The sequence below is a fragment of the Aythya fuligula genome, chromosome 16 (genome assembly GCF_009819795.1).
Source record: "Aythya fuligula isolate bAytFul2 chromosome 16, bAytFul2.pri, whole genome shotgun sequence".
NCBI classification, from domain to species: domain Eukaryota; kingdom Metazoa; phylum Chordata; class Aves; order Anseriformes; family Anatidae; genus Aythya; species Aythya fuligula.
In genome coordinates this window covers 15,029,474-15,045,619 of record NC_045574.1, presented here as the reverse complement: position 1 = coordinate 15,045,619, position 16,146 = coordinate 15,029,474, and the positions used below count along the sequence as shown (strand labels likewise).

Below are 16,146 nucleotides of genomic sequence, written 5' to 3'. Positions count from 1 at the left end.
CGCAGCCGCCGCCACAGCCGCCATGGAGCCCGCCCGCCAGCCCGCCCCGCCCCGCCGCCATCTTGCCCGCTTCCCCCCCCCCCCTCCTCCTTCCTGCCCGGCCCTCGGCCGCCATCTTGGCACCGCGCGGTTGCCGGGGAAACCGGAGCCGGGCTCGGTGCAGCCCCCCCCCCCCCCCCGTCCCCTTTTTTTTCCCTCTCTATAATAAATGTTTCAGTCTTCAAAATAGGACTGTGAATATATCTCACATCCCCGTTCCTGTGCCCTCAAGGGTTTTGGGTGTCCCCAGGGTCAGCAGCACAGTGCAGGGGTTTGGGCAATTCCACGTTAAAAAGGGCAGCTTTGGGCAATTCAGGGGGCTTTCTAACGGGAACAGAAACTGCTTCTTCTTTTTATTATTATTTAGCTTATAAAACTCATCTGTCCAGGCACAGGTTTCGCTTCAGAGTGGCCTCATTTCTCACTCAGCAGCCCCAGGGGAGCAGAAGTGCCAAGGACAGGCAGGAGGTGAATAAAAACCCAGGATTTTCTGCAAGTGCGTGAAAATGGGACACGAGGAGACACTCGAAACCTGCTTCATCCCATTATCTGTTACTTTAATTGCTTCTCTTCCTTGCCTGCATTCTTTTAAATACCAAAATACCCAATTGTGTGTGCCTTTTTCCCCTTCTTTAAGCTGCAGCGTTATTATTTCACATTAAAAGTGTAAGGTGCAGCTCCTGCCCGTGGTCTCTGACTTTCCTTGAGCACCACCAGGGCAGAAAATAAACGAGGGTGGAAGAAAATAAACGAGGAGGAGAAGGGGCAGACCTCAGCCCCTGGGTCCGACCTGCCCTGGTCCGGAGCAAGGGAGGGCTCAGCTCAGGTTCTGGTGTTCAAACTCTGGGGAAAAACACAACAGCCCCCCCAAAAATAAATAAATTCTGCTCCAAGCTCTCCCTGCCCTTTGGATCAGCTGCTGGCAGAACACGCGGAGGAATAAAGACCAGGAGGGAAAAGCGTGATCGCTCAGATTTAATAGCATAAAAAACAAATGAGATTTATTTTTTTTTGGTGTATAGAAATATCTCCCCGTATAACAGGCACCATAGAGGCCAGCAGCCACCCCGTGCTGCAGGAGTCTGGAGCCCACTGCCCGCACGTGCTGCAGGGTGGGAGCCCCCACGCAGACCCTGCCTCTGGCCCGATTAATGTGTGCCTTCGAACATAATTAATGCTTGCTTCGGGGCGTTAAAACCCCAGGAAGCAGGGTGTTGCCTTGTGGTTCGAAGGCTCTTGCTCGTTCGTAAACCTGCGGGCAGCGAGGCTGAAAAGCGACGTGGTGGCGGAGGGCAGCACATCCCAGCACCCGGCCGTGGAGTCGGGCACTCGCAAGAAACATCCTTCATGCTCCAAAAAACAAACAAAAAAAAAAAGTAAAAAAAGTAAAAGGGCAAAAAAAAAAAAAAAGGAAGCACTTTGTGTTTCTGAGAAATTACTCTGAAGCTGGGCTGTTGCGATGATCCTGCAGATGCCCTGATGTGTCTCTAAAGCACGATCTCCCCCCGCCCGTGGCGAAGCTGTGCCGCGAGGCTTCAAATTAATTCAGCGCCCAACCGGGGAGTAATTTGCTCAGATCCTGCCAGTGTGCACCGGACCGGAGAGCTGCAAGGTCAGCCAGCGGTCAGACACAGCCCTAGCCCTAAAAATCCCCGGTCTCTCCCGCTGCCTCGGCGCGGTGCTGAGCGGAGCCGTGGTGCTGGTGGCTGGAGGGCCGATTCTGCTCTCCCCCTGCTGCCAGGAGGGACGTGGGGGTGCCGAGAAGCGCTGGGGGAGATGTGGCCGTGGGCTGCGATTTAAAAGCCACTCAGCTGCTCCTGACTGAGCTGCTCCCCCAATATCACCGCTCCTGCACGAGCTTTATGCTCCTGGCTGGAACTTCACCCACGCTCAAAGTAATTGTAAACCTTTTTTCCTATAAAAAGGCAGCCTAAGCACAGAGAGACGCACTATCCAGGTGGTATTTTCCCTAAAAAATCGAGTTTCTGTCAATAACAACCCCCGTGGTCTTTGTGCATCCCACATGTTTAGGTGCCACCTCCTCACTGCAGCGCGTTTGAGCATCGTGGTGAGGCTGGCGGGGCCCCTTCTCCCCTGCACAGCACGGATCTTGCCCAGATCTGTTGGGACCTGCAGGAATTCGAGGCCGAGGACCCCTGCCAGCCTGGCCTTTGGGGCATGGAAATGGGAAACAAGAGGAAACGAGGGCTGTCCCTGACCCCAGCACATCCTGAAAGCACAGCAAACCCCTGCCCATCCCGCTGAACTCACCCGGGTCAGCCCTGGTGGTGCTCTGAGCTGCCGCACCGCGCCTGACGCCTGTTAAAAGGAACACAAGCATTCATGAAACCTGGAAGCAACCCCCGAAATAACCCTAAAACCCTTGGGAAAGGCATCCCAAGAGAGCCGGGCACACGCAGTCCTTCCCCTGCGCCCAATTTCTGCGGGGCTGGGACCGACGCAGGCACCCGGTGCCGCGGCTCCTTTGGGGAGCTCGCATTTACCCCATCGCCTCCAGCTCCATCCTCATCTGCTTCCTCCGCTCCTCGTTGATGGGATGGAGGCAGAAGAGGGTGATGGCAATGAGCAGCAGGGTGATCGGGACCGGGGCCATGAGAAGCTTCAGGGCCAGGGTGACGGAGGGGTTGTACGTGCAGTCCCCGGCGCGGTAACCTGCAAAACTAAACAATATTTCTCCTTCCCCACCAGGCCCCAGCACAAAGGCAAGCAGGCACCTCCATCGCTCTCCTCTAGAGGCTGTATTGGGGGAATTCCCTCTCCTTTCTGCTCCTTTCCTATGTTGGAAAGGCAAATTTGGGTGCCCCTGCAATTCATTCCAGCATCTCCACTCGGATGCTCCAGAAAATTGTGCTGGGCTGCCAAAGCTGGGGGGAGGGAGGTAGTGCTCGGTGGGGGCTTACTGTAAACCCAGCGTCGATATCCCCACGGCAAGGCCGCCTGCAAACTTGTTGAAGAAGACGTAGAAGGAGTAGAAGAGAGCCTCCAGGTTGAGGCAGCTGGGGTTCCTCAGCATGAAGTCATCCACTGCGTCGGGCAGCATGGACCTGGGCGCAGACAGCCCCATGGGCATGGTGAAACCCATGTTGGTGCTGCCTGAGCTCGGCCACCGCTGCTCCCAGAGCTTTCCAGGCAGCAGAAAGGGAAATCCCTTGCAGAAGCCCGGAGGTGCCCTCACTCACCAGGGCAGGAGGTAGAGCACGGCCATGCTGCAGCCTGCCACCACCATCAGGAGGATGAAGGCCGGGAAGTTGTGGCTCACCTGGGTGATGGCCACCAGGGCCGGGATGATCAGCTGGGGAAGCGAGAGGAAGAGGAGAAACAAAAGCACTTGGGCACTTTCTGCTGCTCATGGCTCTGCCGAACCTCGAGCCACGCTGCCCCTGCCCCACACATTTTGTGATGGGTCCTGGGCAGGCTCCTCGATCCACAGCCACAACCGGGGGCAAACTCACCGCCAGGCCAACCGTCACTGCCGTTTTCTTCCCAAATCTCCCCAAAAACCACTGCCAGAAGGGGATAGAGAGGGAAGCTGTGACCTGAGGAGGAACCAAAGGAGCTCAGCGATGTCCCCCAGGATTGCTGGTCTCTGCCCTGGGGACATCCTTGCGGGTTGGCAGCGGTGCCGAGGGCTGTGGGGTGAGGCTGGCGCCCACTCACCAGCATGACGAGCACCAAATGCTGGAATTTCCCGGCCAGCCCCGCGGCGTGGATACAGAAGAAAGCAAAAATCCCCTGCATGACCTGGGAAGGTGACACGGGGACATTCGTAGGGTCCCGAATTCGCTGCCGTGATAGCGTGCGGGGTCACCTTCCCCCCCCCGAGCTCTCCTCCTGCCGAAGCAGCTCTCGCACCTGGAAGGCCAGGGAGGCGAAGAGGAAGCCACAGAGCAGCTGGGTGTAGGGTTTGTGTCCCACGATCATCCTCAGGCAGCGGGTGAAGGGCAGCCCAGCCTTCCCCAGCGGGCTGAGGGGTCCTGGGGAGAGACAGCGGGGTCGCAGGGGCGGCGATGGGAGGCACAGGGGGACGGTGCCACCGTGTCCGGGTGCAGCTCAGCTGGGCGAGGAGCTGGAGTTTGACATCTCGGTGTGGAGATGACCACAGAGGTGCCAGCTGCGTGCAGGATTTTGCTTCTCCGCAGGCTGCTCCCCCTTTTTAGGAACCCATAAAACCTCTGCAAATCCCCCCATTCGCCACCCGGCTGCACCCGCACGGACTTACCCGGCTGCTCCCTGACCCCGAAAACCAGAACCAGACAGGAGAGGCAGTAGATGGAGCCCAGCACCAGGGAGGCAGACACGTAGGCTCTGCGCTGGAAAGCGAGAGGCAGCGCGGTGGCACCGCGGCTACCGCGGGCGACCCCTGCCCCGCGTCGGGACCCGTCCTTACCGTGCCCTCCAGCCATCCCGCGAGGCTGGGGGTGCTGCCGTTGGGCTGGGTCCCGTTCCCCAGCGAGCAGCCGTGCGTCAGGCGGCCGTGGGATGCGCCCACCATCTGCCCTTGGATCCCCGAGCCGAGCAGCGTGCTGAACACCTCCAGCCCCATCCCTGCCGGGCGGCCGGGAGAGGAACCTCAGCCCCACAGCCCCCCCGGCTGCTGGGACGCGGCCCTCAGGACCACGGAGCAGCTTTGGGGATGGAATTGGAGGCACCAGCATCCACAGCTGTCCCAGGAGGAGAAGAGACCTGCTGTTTCTACCTGTTCTCATTTTTTTTTTCCCTTTCTCTCCAGCAGTGACTGCTGGAATGCATTTAGGATTCCTAATCATGAATCTGGGTCCTGTGCCCTGCAGAAGACCACGCTGGTCTCATGGCATCCTGCTTCACCCCACCTGCTTTGTGGCTTGTTCAAAGCTGAGAAACTCCTTCCCCTCTGCTCCGGGGAGGGTCTCCGGGTTATAGGGACACGGGCACTTACTGTAGGCGGTGGCCGAGTCTCGGTCCCTCTGGGTTCCTCCCAGAAACATCGTCAGGGACGAGTAGGGCACGTGGTAGCACTGGGAAGAGCACCGAGCACTCAGCTCCGGCTGCTGCTCCCCTGCTCCACCGCCACAACCCGCCCGGGCCCCCCTCCCCTGCTCTCGGGTGGCTTTTTGCCCTCTTTTTCTTTTTTTTTTTTTTTTGCTTTTCCAACAGTGCAGCGATGGAGAGGTTTGTATCACCGTAGACAGGCTGCCCAGCACTAAAATTCACCGCTCCAGCTCCCCATCCCCTGCTCCCCATCTCCCAGACCCAGCTCCAGCTCCCTCGCAGCAGGGGCTGTGGCCGGGACACCCCGGCAGCAGAGGATGATGCCCCGGGAAGGAACCGTGTCCCTTACAGTCATGCAAATCTGGAAGAAGTTGTAGGTGAAGAGGTACCACAGGAATTTCAGGGAGGCGGGGGCGCCGTCCGCGAGGGTGGACCACAGCAGGCAGTAGCAGAGCACCCCGAATGGCGTGGAGCACGCAATCCTGGGGAGGAAGCAGAGCTGGTCAGATGTGCCTCCGGATAAGCAGGCAGGCTTCCCATTGCACAAGCTGCAGCCTCGTCCCCAGCTTCCAAACCGCAGCCCGGCTGTGAGATGGGGATCTGCGAGGGGCAGCTCCGCTCGAGGGCACCTCCAGCACTCGGGCTGGGAGGAGAAAGGGGGTGAGAACAAAAAGATTGCCAAAAAAAGTCATTCCCGAGTTGTTCACAGCTTCTTATTCTGCTGAAACACCCGAAGTCCTCGCTCGCCCTGCGGCAGAAAGCTGGGGGCTTTCTGTGGGCAATATCTGCTCATGGAGAGCGCCTGGTGGAGAGCTCCTGGCACAGCCCCAGTGCCAAAACCTGCGTGTGCCCCCGCAGGGCTCCAGGACACCAACCACCACGGCCTGAAACACGGGAGGCCTCGGGGAATCAGCAAGCACCCAGGTGTGCAGCACACTCCTCCTGTCACTGCAGCGACACGCGGACCCACTGCAAGGTTTGTTACCCTCAGGACCTGAGGATGTTTGGCTTTCATAGTTCTCCTAAGCCACAACCACGTCAAAGTCTCAGAGCAGCATCCCAGCTGCCTCCTTGGAAGGTTTTTGAGCCCAAAACCCCACCCCTGAGGCGCCGCACGGACGCTCACCATGGGATCAGCTTGCCGTATTTTCTCCTGGGGCTCTTGCTGACCAGGAAGCCAACAGCAGGGTCAGTAACTGCGTCCCAGGCTCTTCCGAGGAAAAGGATCAGAGAGGCGTGGAAGGGCTCCAGCTGGAGGGGAACCAGAAAGCACGGCTCGAAAGAGAAAAAAAAAAGTCCTGGTGGAAGCTGCGAGCAGCCAGCACGACGCAGCTGGCTCCAGCCAGCATCCTCTGGAGATCGCTTCAGGCACCGAAATGGCCTGGGGACACCTCCCGTGTGCCCACCGACGGTGTTTGCATCGAGAAATTGGGATTTGGAGTGAACAACTCATTCTGGAGAGCATTTCCAGGGGCTTTGGACACCTTTGGACACCTCTTGAACTCCACCCCTGCGCCTGCCTGCTGGGTTTACGCCGAGCCCCTTGGCAGAGAACCGCACCGCGCGCGGCGCTCACCTGCACCACATCCAGCAGGAAAATCTGGAGGAAAAACCCCAAGGCGTTGCCCGTCATCTGGTAGGGGATGCCCCCGACGGCGTAGCAGAGCTTCCTGCACAGCGGCAGTCCTGGCTTCTCCTGCAAGGGAGACGTGGGGAAGAAGCCCACCCGAGCACCACCAGTCCCTGGTGCCCCTTACCGCTGCTCCCCACAACCCGCCGGGCCCCCCGAGGCCAGCTGAGACCCTGCACCACGTCCTAGCCCTCAGATCACCCATCCTAGCCATCCTTTCCCCTCCTGTTGAGCCACAGTTTCGTGGTTTGAATTCTTTAACACGAAGCACAAAAGGTACCACGCTGCCAGCGGCTGTGGCAGAGGCCATCCACGCGGAGATCCAGGATCCGGGGATCCCCATGGGTCATCCGGGGAAGCACAGGGAAGGTTTCAGTGCGTGGCAAAAGGGCAGATGGCAAAGCCTCTGTTTTATTTGGCTGTGGTGAGCGTCAGTAAATACCACACCAAGCCTCAAATACCTGGCAAGCTCCCAGCAGCAGCCTCCAGCCCCGACGTGGAGCCGCTGCCTGGTGCCGTGCACTCTGCGCCGTGGGGAGCATGCGGTGGGACACGGGGTGACACCACGGGGAGCACAGAGAGGGACACGGGGTGACCCCGTGGGGAGCGGGTGGCCAGCCCGGGCTCAGCTTTCTGCTTGGATCTCGTGAGCAAATTGCCACCGTTATGCCCAGGGGTGCAGCGCAGGTGCCCATGCCGACCTCCAACCCCACCGCAGGCTGTCTTGGGGGGAGCACACTCATTGGGACCTCAGGTCCCAGGCTGAAAACAACACTTTTTGGGCTTTCCCAAGGCATCGAGCAGCTCCAGTGTTGTTGGGGAGGTGCTGGCCTTGTCCAGCCGTGGCTATAAAAGGCCACGGGCTCCTGCAGCAGGAGCTGAGCAGAAGAGCAGAGCGTGACAAGGGACGAGAGCTTGGCTCGGAGGCAGCTGGATGGAGCGGCAGACCGCGGGGTCACGCCAGCAGCAGGGTCAGAGGGGAATGGAGCCAGGGATCGCTTCGTTCCCACGTGCCCTCAGACCCTGCGGGGTGAGAGGGCAGCAGCAGCTCCCCAGCCCACGCAGGCTCGCTGCGATGCTGACCGCTGTCCCCACGGGGTGACGGAGCTCCGCACAGCACTACCCAGGGGCAGCCCCCAAAAACACTGCCCGGACACCAGGAGCAGCGTTCCAGCAGGCCCCGAGCGCCTTCCCTTTGTGCAACAATTAGCAGCAGCTCCTCTACAGCCCGTGCCATGGAAAAACCACCGGCACCGCTGTGCCTGCCGGGGTACCGGCCCCTTCCTGCGCCCGCTGGCCCCCGTGGGCCCCGCTCCCTGCCCATATCACCGGGCTCCAGCCTCACCCCGCGGGGACGGCTGCAGCACGAGGCTTGCAGCACCGCCGAGCAGCACTTGCTCCTACACCACACCATTTCCGCAGCAGCTCAGCGTCTGAAACCACGGAGGCATTTCTCTCCGTTATTTCTCTCCTCCGTTATTTCTCTCCGTTCCGCGGCAGCTTTTGTTGCCTTGACGCTCTCCGCAGCTCGCAGGGCGCCCCGCACGCCTCTGCCCCTTTCTCCTGAGAGGCAGCAGCAGCAGCGGCAGCAGCAGGCAGAGCCTTGCTCTAACAACATCTTCCCCAGCTTGAGTCATAAAAACGCTCCGAAACACCCCCGCAGCCTGTGCCTGCTCGAGCCGTGCGGCGCTGCGGGGGTGCCTGCGCTCGCGAGGCTTGGTGCGCACGTGTGAGACGCGCTCCTGTGCGTGAGGCCGCGGCACCCCAAAGGCCACAGCACCCCAAAAGCTCCTACCTCGCCCTGGGACGCTCTCCCCTGCGGGACTGCTCCCTCCTGGCCCTCAGCATCTCCGTGAGCGCCGCGAAGCATGACCGTGTCCTTCGCCCGCGCGTGGCCGCGGCGGCGCAGAGGCTTCCTCGCGCAGGGAGAGGAAGAAGGCGGCGAGGAGCGCACCGCAGGCACCGAGCAGAGCGAGATGGAGGTTTGGCAAGGGAAGATGCAACATCTGAGAGGCCCCCGGGGCGGGGAGGGGGCTGATGGAGGAGAAGCGAGAGGCACCGAGGGAGGAGCGTGGCCGGAGCCTGCCCACGCAGCGGCGGCGGGATGGGAGCTCCAGGATTTTGGCAGCCATGTGGAGAAACGTGGTGCTCTTCGACTGTCAGACTGGGTCTGGCACCTTCTCCCTGTCCCAGGGCTGCTGCCACACCAGGATCTCAGGGTATGGAGGAGGAGGCGCTTGCCCAAGCTCCAACCCATCCCAGGAGCAGCTCCAGCCACAGCAGCAGCGAGCACCAGTGCGCAAAGCCCAGCACGGGCAAGGAAAGCACAGAGAGCACAGCAGGACCAGGGAGGTTCTCGCCCCAGGTTGCTCCCAAAAAGCTCCTCTCCCCCGGGGGCTCCAGCAAGAGCAGGAGCCCAGCTCTGGCTTCTTATCTGGGGCTGCACAACCCTCAGCACCTCTCTTTGCCCTCTCCTTAACGGGTGCGAGACGTTGGCGCTGCCCTAGCCCAGAGCAGAGCAGGAGGCGTGGGATGTGAGATCAGTAATTACCAGCCTCTTTCAGCCTGCGCTCCTGAGAGATCTCCCACGGCAAGGCAGACCCCACATGGCATAATTTGAGCCCAGCGAGGAGAAATTTGCTTTTCTTCGGCACCTTTCACAGCCCAGCGGTGGAGCCCAGCAGTCTCGGTGCCACAGCCAAAAAATTACCCCTGCATTAGGAGCGGCAGGAGCCCGGGGGCTGCGTGGGAGAGCTCACGGCACGCAGCCTGGCAGGAGAAGGCAGAAATCAGCTCGAGGAGGCGGGCAGGAGGAGGGGGGGGGGTCCTTGTGCTCGGCCACCCGCTCGCAGCAGTCAGCTTTTTACAAATGCTGCTCCAAATCGGTCGCAGGATCCTCGCCCTGCTCCTGCCCAGGGCACCAAGAGCCAGTCCCAAGGGGAATGCAAGCACCCCTTCTGCAAGGCTGATCAACACGCTGGTAAAAAATAAATTAATTAATTAAAAAGCATCATCTCCAGCTCAGCCTTGCCTTGTCCAGCGGGGGTTAATCTAAAAACAAAAAAACAACCCAAATTTTGCAGGCTGAGTCAGAACTTGGTTAATAAGCCGCAGCACAACTGAGTCAGCGGCATCTCTTTTCACTACTATTTTTCTGACATCTCAGATAACAAATATCGCTGGCGCTGGACCACAGCCAGTGCCGTGGGAGCCAAATCGCTGTCTCCCACCAGCATATCTGAGCACGCATCTCCATAAGAAAGCAAAATGCATCCCTACCCACCCGAGAGGAAAGGGGAAACTCAGAAGGAAACATAAAAGCCTGGATTTTATTATTTTATTCTATTTTTTTCTAGGCCATTTTGTACCCGCTCAGTACGCAAACCTACATAGGGGCAGAGACAAGGCACCTTTTGCAGTTGTACTCGGCACTTAAAATCCGGCTCCTTGGCACTCATTTACTCCCCAGGTGCAAATAGCTGCATTTTCTGCGTATGCACCAGAAATCCAGCAGGCGACCAAGCCACCTCCCAGAGTAGCTGCCTCTATTGCTCCCTGGCTGTGTCAGAGCACAATTCTCGTCGACGCAGGCAGGGAAGCTTTATTTCTTTATTTTTGCTCTGCTCAGATCCTCCCAGAGCCCTTTTTCCTGTTGCTCGGTGCCTTGTGCAAGACGCCGTTACCCATCTCGTCTAGACAGCACGTCCTGGCCGCTGGTGCAGCGCGGGGAGCTCTCATCCTGCCTCTGCGTGACAGCGTGGCTCAGCTTTGTGCCAGAGAGACAGATTTCGGAGCACGCTCCCCCGGGGAGTTCAGTTGTACCCAAAGGCTTCCGTTGGGGGCACTTTTTGATCAAAAAAAAAAGTGCAGCACCCACCTCCCCGGCTGCTAACGGGCTGCTGCAGGCGGTAAGCTCCCCAACAACGCCGTGCACCAAAGCCCCAAAGCTGACCCAGCGAGCTCACCACGCACACCACGGGTCCTGGAGCGAAAGGACGATGCTTTTTCCATCTCCACCTCGACTTTTTGCTGTCAGTTGCTTAGGAATAGGCTTTGAACAAGGAGGGAGGGAAGGCAGCAGTGCTGCAGCTGCACAAAAACCCTGAGCCTTGTGCCGAGGGAAGCCAGAGCTCTGCTGCTAAAGGAACGGGGTCATGCTGGAAGTTACTCACTGCACGGGCAAGGTCCCTTCCCCAGAACCCAGTTCCCTGCTGCAGAAGCACGAGATCTTATCTCCGAGCCCGGGGCCCAGGAACGCGTGATTCAGACAACCCCAAGCCCTGCCGGTTCCACAGCTTTTCGCAGGGTGCCGTGACCTGGAGAGGGGCTGCTCAGGCAAGGCAGCCCCACTGGAAAAAATAAATAAATAAATACATACATACATAAATACATAAATAAATAAATAAATAAATAAAAAAGGCTGAAGCCAGTCCCATCTGGAACCTATTCAGGAGCTCCCTGCACTGCGAGGCAGGCTCGGCGCAGACAAGGCAGCGCGGCGAGTAAGGTAAGCGTTTAGGAATGCAGTAAATAAGTCAGGAAAAAAAAAAGGCTAAATCAGTAAATCGAGAGGTGCTTGACACGGGAGCCGCTCAGCTGCCGAAGACGTGGGCCTGTGGCATGATTTGCAATACACTGCTCTCTGCAGAAGTGCGTAATTGGGAAACGTGGGATTCGTGTGGCAAACCTTCCACCGGTAGGTTCTGAGGATGGGTCTCCCCTCCCGGCTCTGTGGGTTCCTGCTGCCAGCCCCACCACCCCAAGGCAGCTCCCTGGCTTCAGGAAGCTCGTGTTTGCTTCCTCCTGTGGCCGGAGCAGTGGCGAGAACCCCGTGGGCACAGAAGCCCCCAGGGGGGCACCCCACAACGAGACGCTCCCGGAGCCGTTTTGCCCTGCGGAGCAGCGCGCACCTGAGTTACCGGAGCAAGAACAGGAGCTGCAGCCCAACCCTCAGCTAAAGCCGACTAACCTCAGGCTTTTCTCCTTCCTGAAGCGAACTGAAACTGCCCCAAAAAGCCCCAAAACCGGCAGGAATGGCCTCGCCTCATTAACAAGAGCGCCCTGTTCCGCACCATTCGGCAAGCGCGTGCAGCAGCTCGCCCCCCCTGAGAGCTCACACCTTCATTGCCGCTGTGCCTGCAGGATGAGCAGCGAAGTGTGTGGCTCTGAGAAGCCTGGATTGAGGCTTAAAGCACGAGAGGAGCTGAAGGGCTGTCCCCATCCCCTGGGGACACAGCTGGGGTGGCACGGGCACGGCTGGCAGCGCCTGCTTGGGTGACACCGGGTGCTTACGGTACGAGCAGCGGTGGGAGCGCATGGCCTGGTAAGAAAAATAACCTCGCTGCCTAATTAGAGCTGTCACTTAAAATTACCAGCCTCCATCCATCAATGTTCTGGTTCAGGAACAGAAATGAGACCGTTCAGAGGCTGCGAGGGGGCTGCGCTGTCCTCTCCCCACAGCACTGGTCTGCCTGGAGCAGCGAACTGGAACAGCAGCTCCTGCCCAAGGACCTAACGGAGCCATCGCAGCCTCCCCATGCGGTGGAAGCTTTGGAGAAAGCCACACGTGTCTTGTTTTGTGTGACAACGACACCAATCCCCCAAGCCACTTTTCCATTCTAAGGACAGAGGCAGAAGAAACGTCACCACAAGGTCATTTTTTCTGGACAACAGAGGACGTGCAGAGCAGTGCTGCTTGCAGAAGAAAATGCTCCTGACCAAATAGCCGAAAACATCCCGGGAGCAGGCTGAGATCCTTTCAATCACTCCTCCAAACAAACACATCGGGGAGCTGAAGACCCACCCGGGAATAGGGCATCGCATCAAGGTCACCTCCCTCCTCCTGGAACCATTTAGCGTTGTCCAGCAACGGGGAGCAAAGATTAAAATTAGGCTATAACAACCAGAACCAGCAGCAAAAATAGGCCAGAACGTACAGCCATCCTCTTCCAGCTGCAGGTGCACCCACTGGGATTTCTCGCTCCCTGTCTCGTTGCTGCTGCTTTTTGCCTGCCAGCCGAGCCAGCTGGTTTGTGCCGTGATGGTCACGTTTTTACCCAAACGAGCAGCTGAAGGCGCAGCTGTACCTAGAAGCTGGTGCAGCTACGCCAAGATCTTTGGCCAGTGCTTGGCCAGAGGTGCTGGGACAGAAGCTCCGAGGCAGGAAACACGGACCAGGAAACGTCCGACAGCGACAGCAGCGCTGCAGAGAGCAGGCAGCGTTCCCAGGAAATTGTGCAAAGCAGGCTTCAGAGAGGAAACGCTATCAGAAAACACAGGAACTAAATCTTAGCAACACCGACGTGAAAAGGAAGAGGAGGAAACAATGAGCTGGGTATGGAGGAAAAAAAAAACAACAAGGAAATCCTACAGCTGCCAGGCTGAGGAAGGGAAAACTGCACTCTGCAAAAACCAAAGGGACAGGGACAGGCATCGGCCGCAGTCAGGACAGCTCAATTATAAAACCGAGCTGCCTCTTAGGCAGAAATTGAAATTTTTTGCTTTAGAAATTGAGGTCTGCCTTAGCGTGTGCGTGAAAGACCAGGAAGACGGACAAAACTCTCTCGTGGAGAGAATAATTAGAGGAAAAAAAATCCCAAAGTGGAAAAGTTGTTGGTGCAAAGGACAAAGAATCACTTCTTCACAGGCGCAAACGTCGGTTTTAGAAGAGCCGAATCGCAGCCAACGACTGTTAAAATAAAGAAAAAAAAAAAAAAAGAAGAAGGAGATTTAACTAAAGAGAAGGTAAAATCATCTCATTTTCAGTAATGATGAGGTATGGGAGTGAGAGAAGGGAGCAGTCACCTTCCTGCAGTAGGTGCAGGTGACAACTGACCCTGCTCACGTCCTTCTTCACAAGACCAGGGCGTCCTGCTCCACCATCCCATTTTTTTTCCTCTTCTTGCATCTCTTCCCCATTGAGAAGCCCAGCTTTTTCCTTTAGAGCTTATTTCGTACAGAAACATGTTCCTAGGATCCTGTTTAACACAGCAGGGCCCATGCACGATGCTTCCTGCTGTTTCCACGGGCTCTCAGCCCTCTCTGGCAGCAGATATCCCTATCGTGGTTGCTGATACCACGTCGGCGTCCTTCAGATAGCCCCGCGGCCGGACAAAGCCGGCCCTGCTCACCAGCAGATAAGGGCAGCTCACTACTCACCAAAACAAAACCCCAAAACCAGAGGAAGGTCACCCAGGAGCTTAACCCTAACCCTAACCCCACAAGCAGCGGGGTGCTCGCAGCCGGAGCCGTGCCGGGGAACTGCGGCTTCTCTGCAGCACTGCCACCCTCCGGCTCCCGGGGAGAAATTCCTTTTTTTTTTTTAGGCAGAGAAGCAGCTGACAGCCCGCAGTCCATCTGAATTTACCGCTTTAGCCCGCTGGCAGAAGAGAAGCCAGAGGAAACCTGGCCGTGAAGCTCCCCAGCGTGGAGCAGAAGCCGTGCGACGAAATCCTCGGTGGGACCTGAGCTGCTGCCCGGCTGCCAACCCCATTTCAGTTGGGGTCAAGACCCAAGACCCCAAAGGCCAGCTTGCCATCACCCCAGCCCTCCCATGGCACCAGCTAACGGAGGCAGAAACATGGATCGAGCAATTCGTACTCGCTTCCCTCCTGGCTCCGTGTCCAGGACTCGAAGGCGTTGACCCATGTCCCCAAAACAGCCCTCGTGGGGACCGGGACAACTCTGACGACGAGCAATTAAAGATGAGCGCCTTGCCACGAGGCAATTACGACTATATTTAGCTGGGAGGGAAACACCCTGAATTCTCTTGTGCTGGTTCACAGAGATGGCTGAGTGGTGATAACACGGAGCGCCAAGTGACGCAGGTGGGCAAACCCCGAGTTCACCCCTCGGAAAAGGGCTTTAGCAGCGCTGCCCAGACTTTTTCTCTCATTTAGCTGAAGATATCTCAGCACTGGGAAGCCCAAGCAGTAAGAGCAGACGTCAGCATACACATCATCCAGAACGGGAGAACAGATGGCAGCCGTTATTAGAAAGGGTCAAACGACGTTTTCCTATTTTGCGGGCTTTAATGATCATTTTCACAATTTACAGATATGCTGTTACGCACGTTATATACCCACTCGGTAACGAAAACTGTAAGTTAATTCAACTCTCAGCTGAGAAACTGCTATTGAAATGCCCTTGCTAAGGTCTGGTACTCCTGCAGCTTTGCATTAACGCATCCAGCCAAGCGGGTTCCTCGTGCTCAACCTGCCCAACCCGCTGGCCCTCCCCAGGCTGCACGCACCCACAGCTCGTCCTCTGCCCCGCCAAGGCGAGGACCTGGAAGTTCAGAGCATGAAGGGTTGGAGCTGCAGAGCTCCAGGGTGACTAAGGCAAGAGGACTGCACGCTGTAACACTGGGCATGGCTGCAAGCCAGCCCCTTTCATACGATACCGTGGTGTCAGCGCAGCTCCCAGTCGGCTGACGTCGGGATACCTGTGACGTTTGGATACCTACGGTTCAGCTCGGCTCCAAAGCCTGGGGCTAGGGCAGTAAGCACGCTTTGGATCAGTGCAAAGTGCCGTGGCACGACGCTAGATGGCAACTCGCACGTGTGATGCTATCTATGCCAGAGCTACCAGCCCCTCGTCTAACAGCAATGAATTGACCCGCAGGATTCTGGTCAAAGAAAAGGAAAAAAATGGAGACCTGAGCCCAAAACACAACCAGCGGACAGACTAAAGGTGGAAAAATCCAGGCGTTTGGCTGTGTGGTCCTCAGCAGATGAAAGGAAATAAACCAAAGGGTACTACAGCCTTGAGCTTTTCACCTGAAAAGTTTCCAACACAATGATAATTCATCGTAAGATAAAATTTGCTTTCCATTAAGACCATTTGCCTTGTACTTTCAGTCACTTCAAGCTGATTCAGCTTTGTGCCTTCTCTGAAATAATTAAAAAAAAAATCAGCAGCAAGTTGGATTTCTCAAAGAAATGCAATACAGCAAATTAAAGCTGCAGTCGGTCTGGACTGCTGGAGGAAGTGCAGGCAGAGCAGGTGGGTGCTGCTGTGAACACCCCTAAGAGTTCTGCTGAGGACAGGAAAGTCAGGACTTTCTCTTCAGAAAAGGCCAGGAATAGTGCTAACTTTTGCACCTGCACACAGGCAGAGCTTTTTCCACGTTGAGCAGTAACTGTTTCACAAACATTTCCCCCACAGTGCTTTTTTACAGCAGCGTAACCGTCATCCTGACAATAAGATCACCCATTCTTGTGCAGTTTATATTTAATGTGCAAAAATAAAGGGAGTACTTTGCAGCAGGCCCTGGAGGAGAGTAACAGATTGTGATGAGCAGCTGATTGGCATGGAAGGAAACTGCTCTGAGAGCTCCCTTGCCCCCAGTACCTTCCTCCCCTCTAAAGAGCACAGAAATGCAACACAAAGGTAACTCAACTCTCCTGGGAGAACGTGTGGCACAACAGGCTGCAGCTCCTTTCAAAACGGGTTCGTTTCGTTTATTTATTTTAAAGTCCACTGATCAT

The 16,146-nt window shown here is 57.2% G+C and overlaps 1 protein-coding gene across 1 annotated transcript; it reads right to left on the bottom strand.

The window, feature by feature from the left end:
- Window positions 1–2,306: 2,306 nt before the first annotated feature.
- LOC116495843 (sodium-dependent lysophosphatidylcholine symporter 1-like) lies at window positions 2,307–6,661 on the bottom strand. Its single transcript, XM_032198560.1, has 11 exons — window positions 6,605–6,661; window positions 6,155–6,279; window positions 5,378–5,510; window positions 4,976–5,054; window positions 3,913–4,034; window positions 3,718–3,801; window positions 3,513–3,596; window positions 3,240–3,352; window positions 2,961–3,104; window positions 2,544–2,720; window positions 2,307–2,358 (listed from the first exon to the last, which is right to left on the bottom strand). Exons 1-11 carry the CDS (start codon window positions 6,659–6,661, stop codon window positions 2,316–2,318), a joined length of 1,161 nt encoding a protein of 386 aa, XP_032054451.1. The 3' UTR covers window positions 2,307–2,315.
- Between the last annotated feature and the right edge of the window lie 9,485 nt (window positions 6,662–16,146).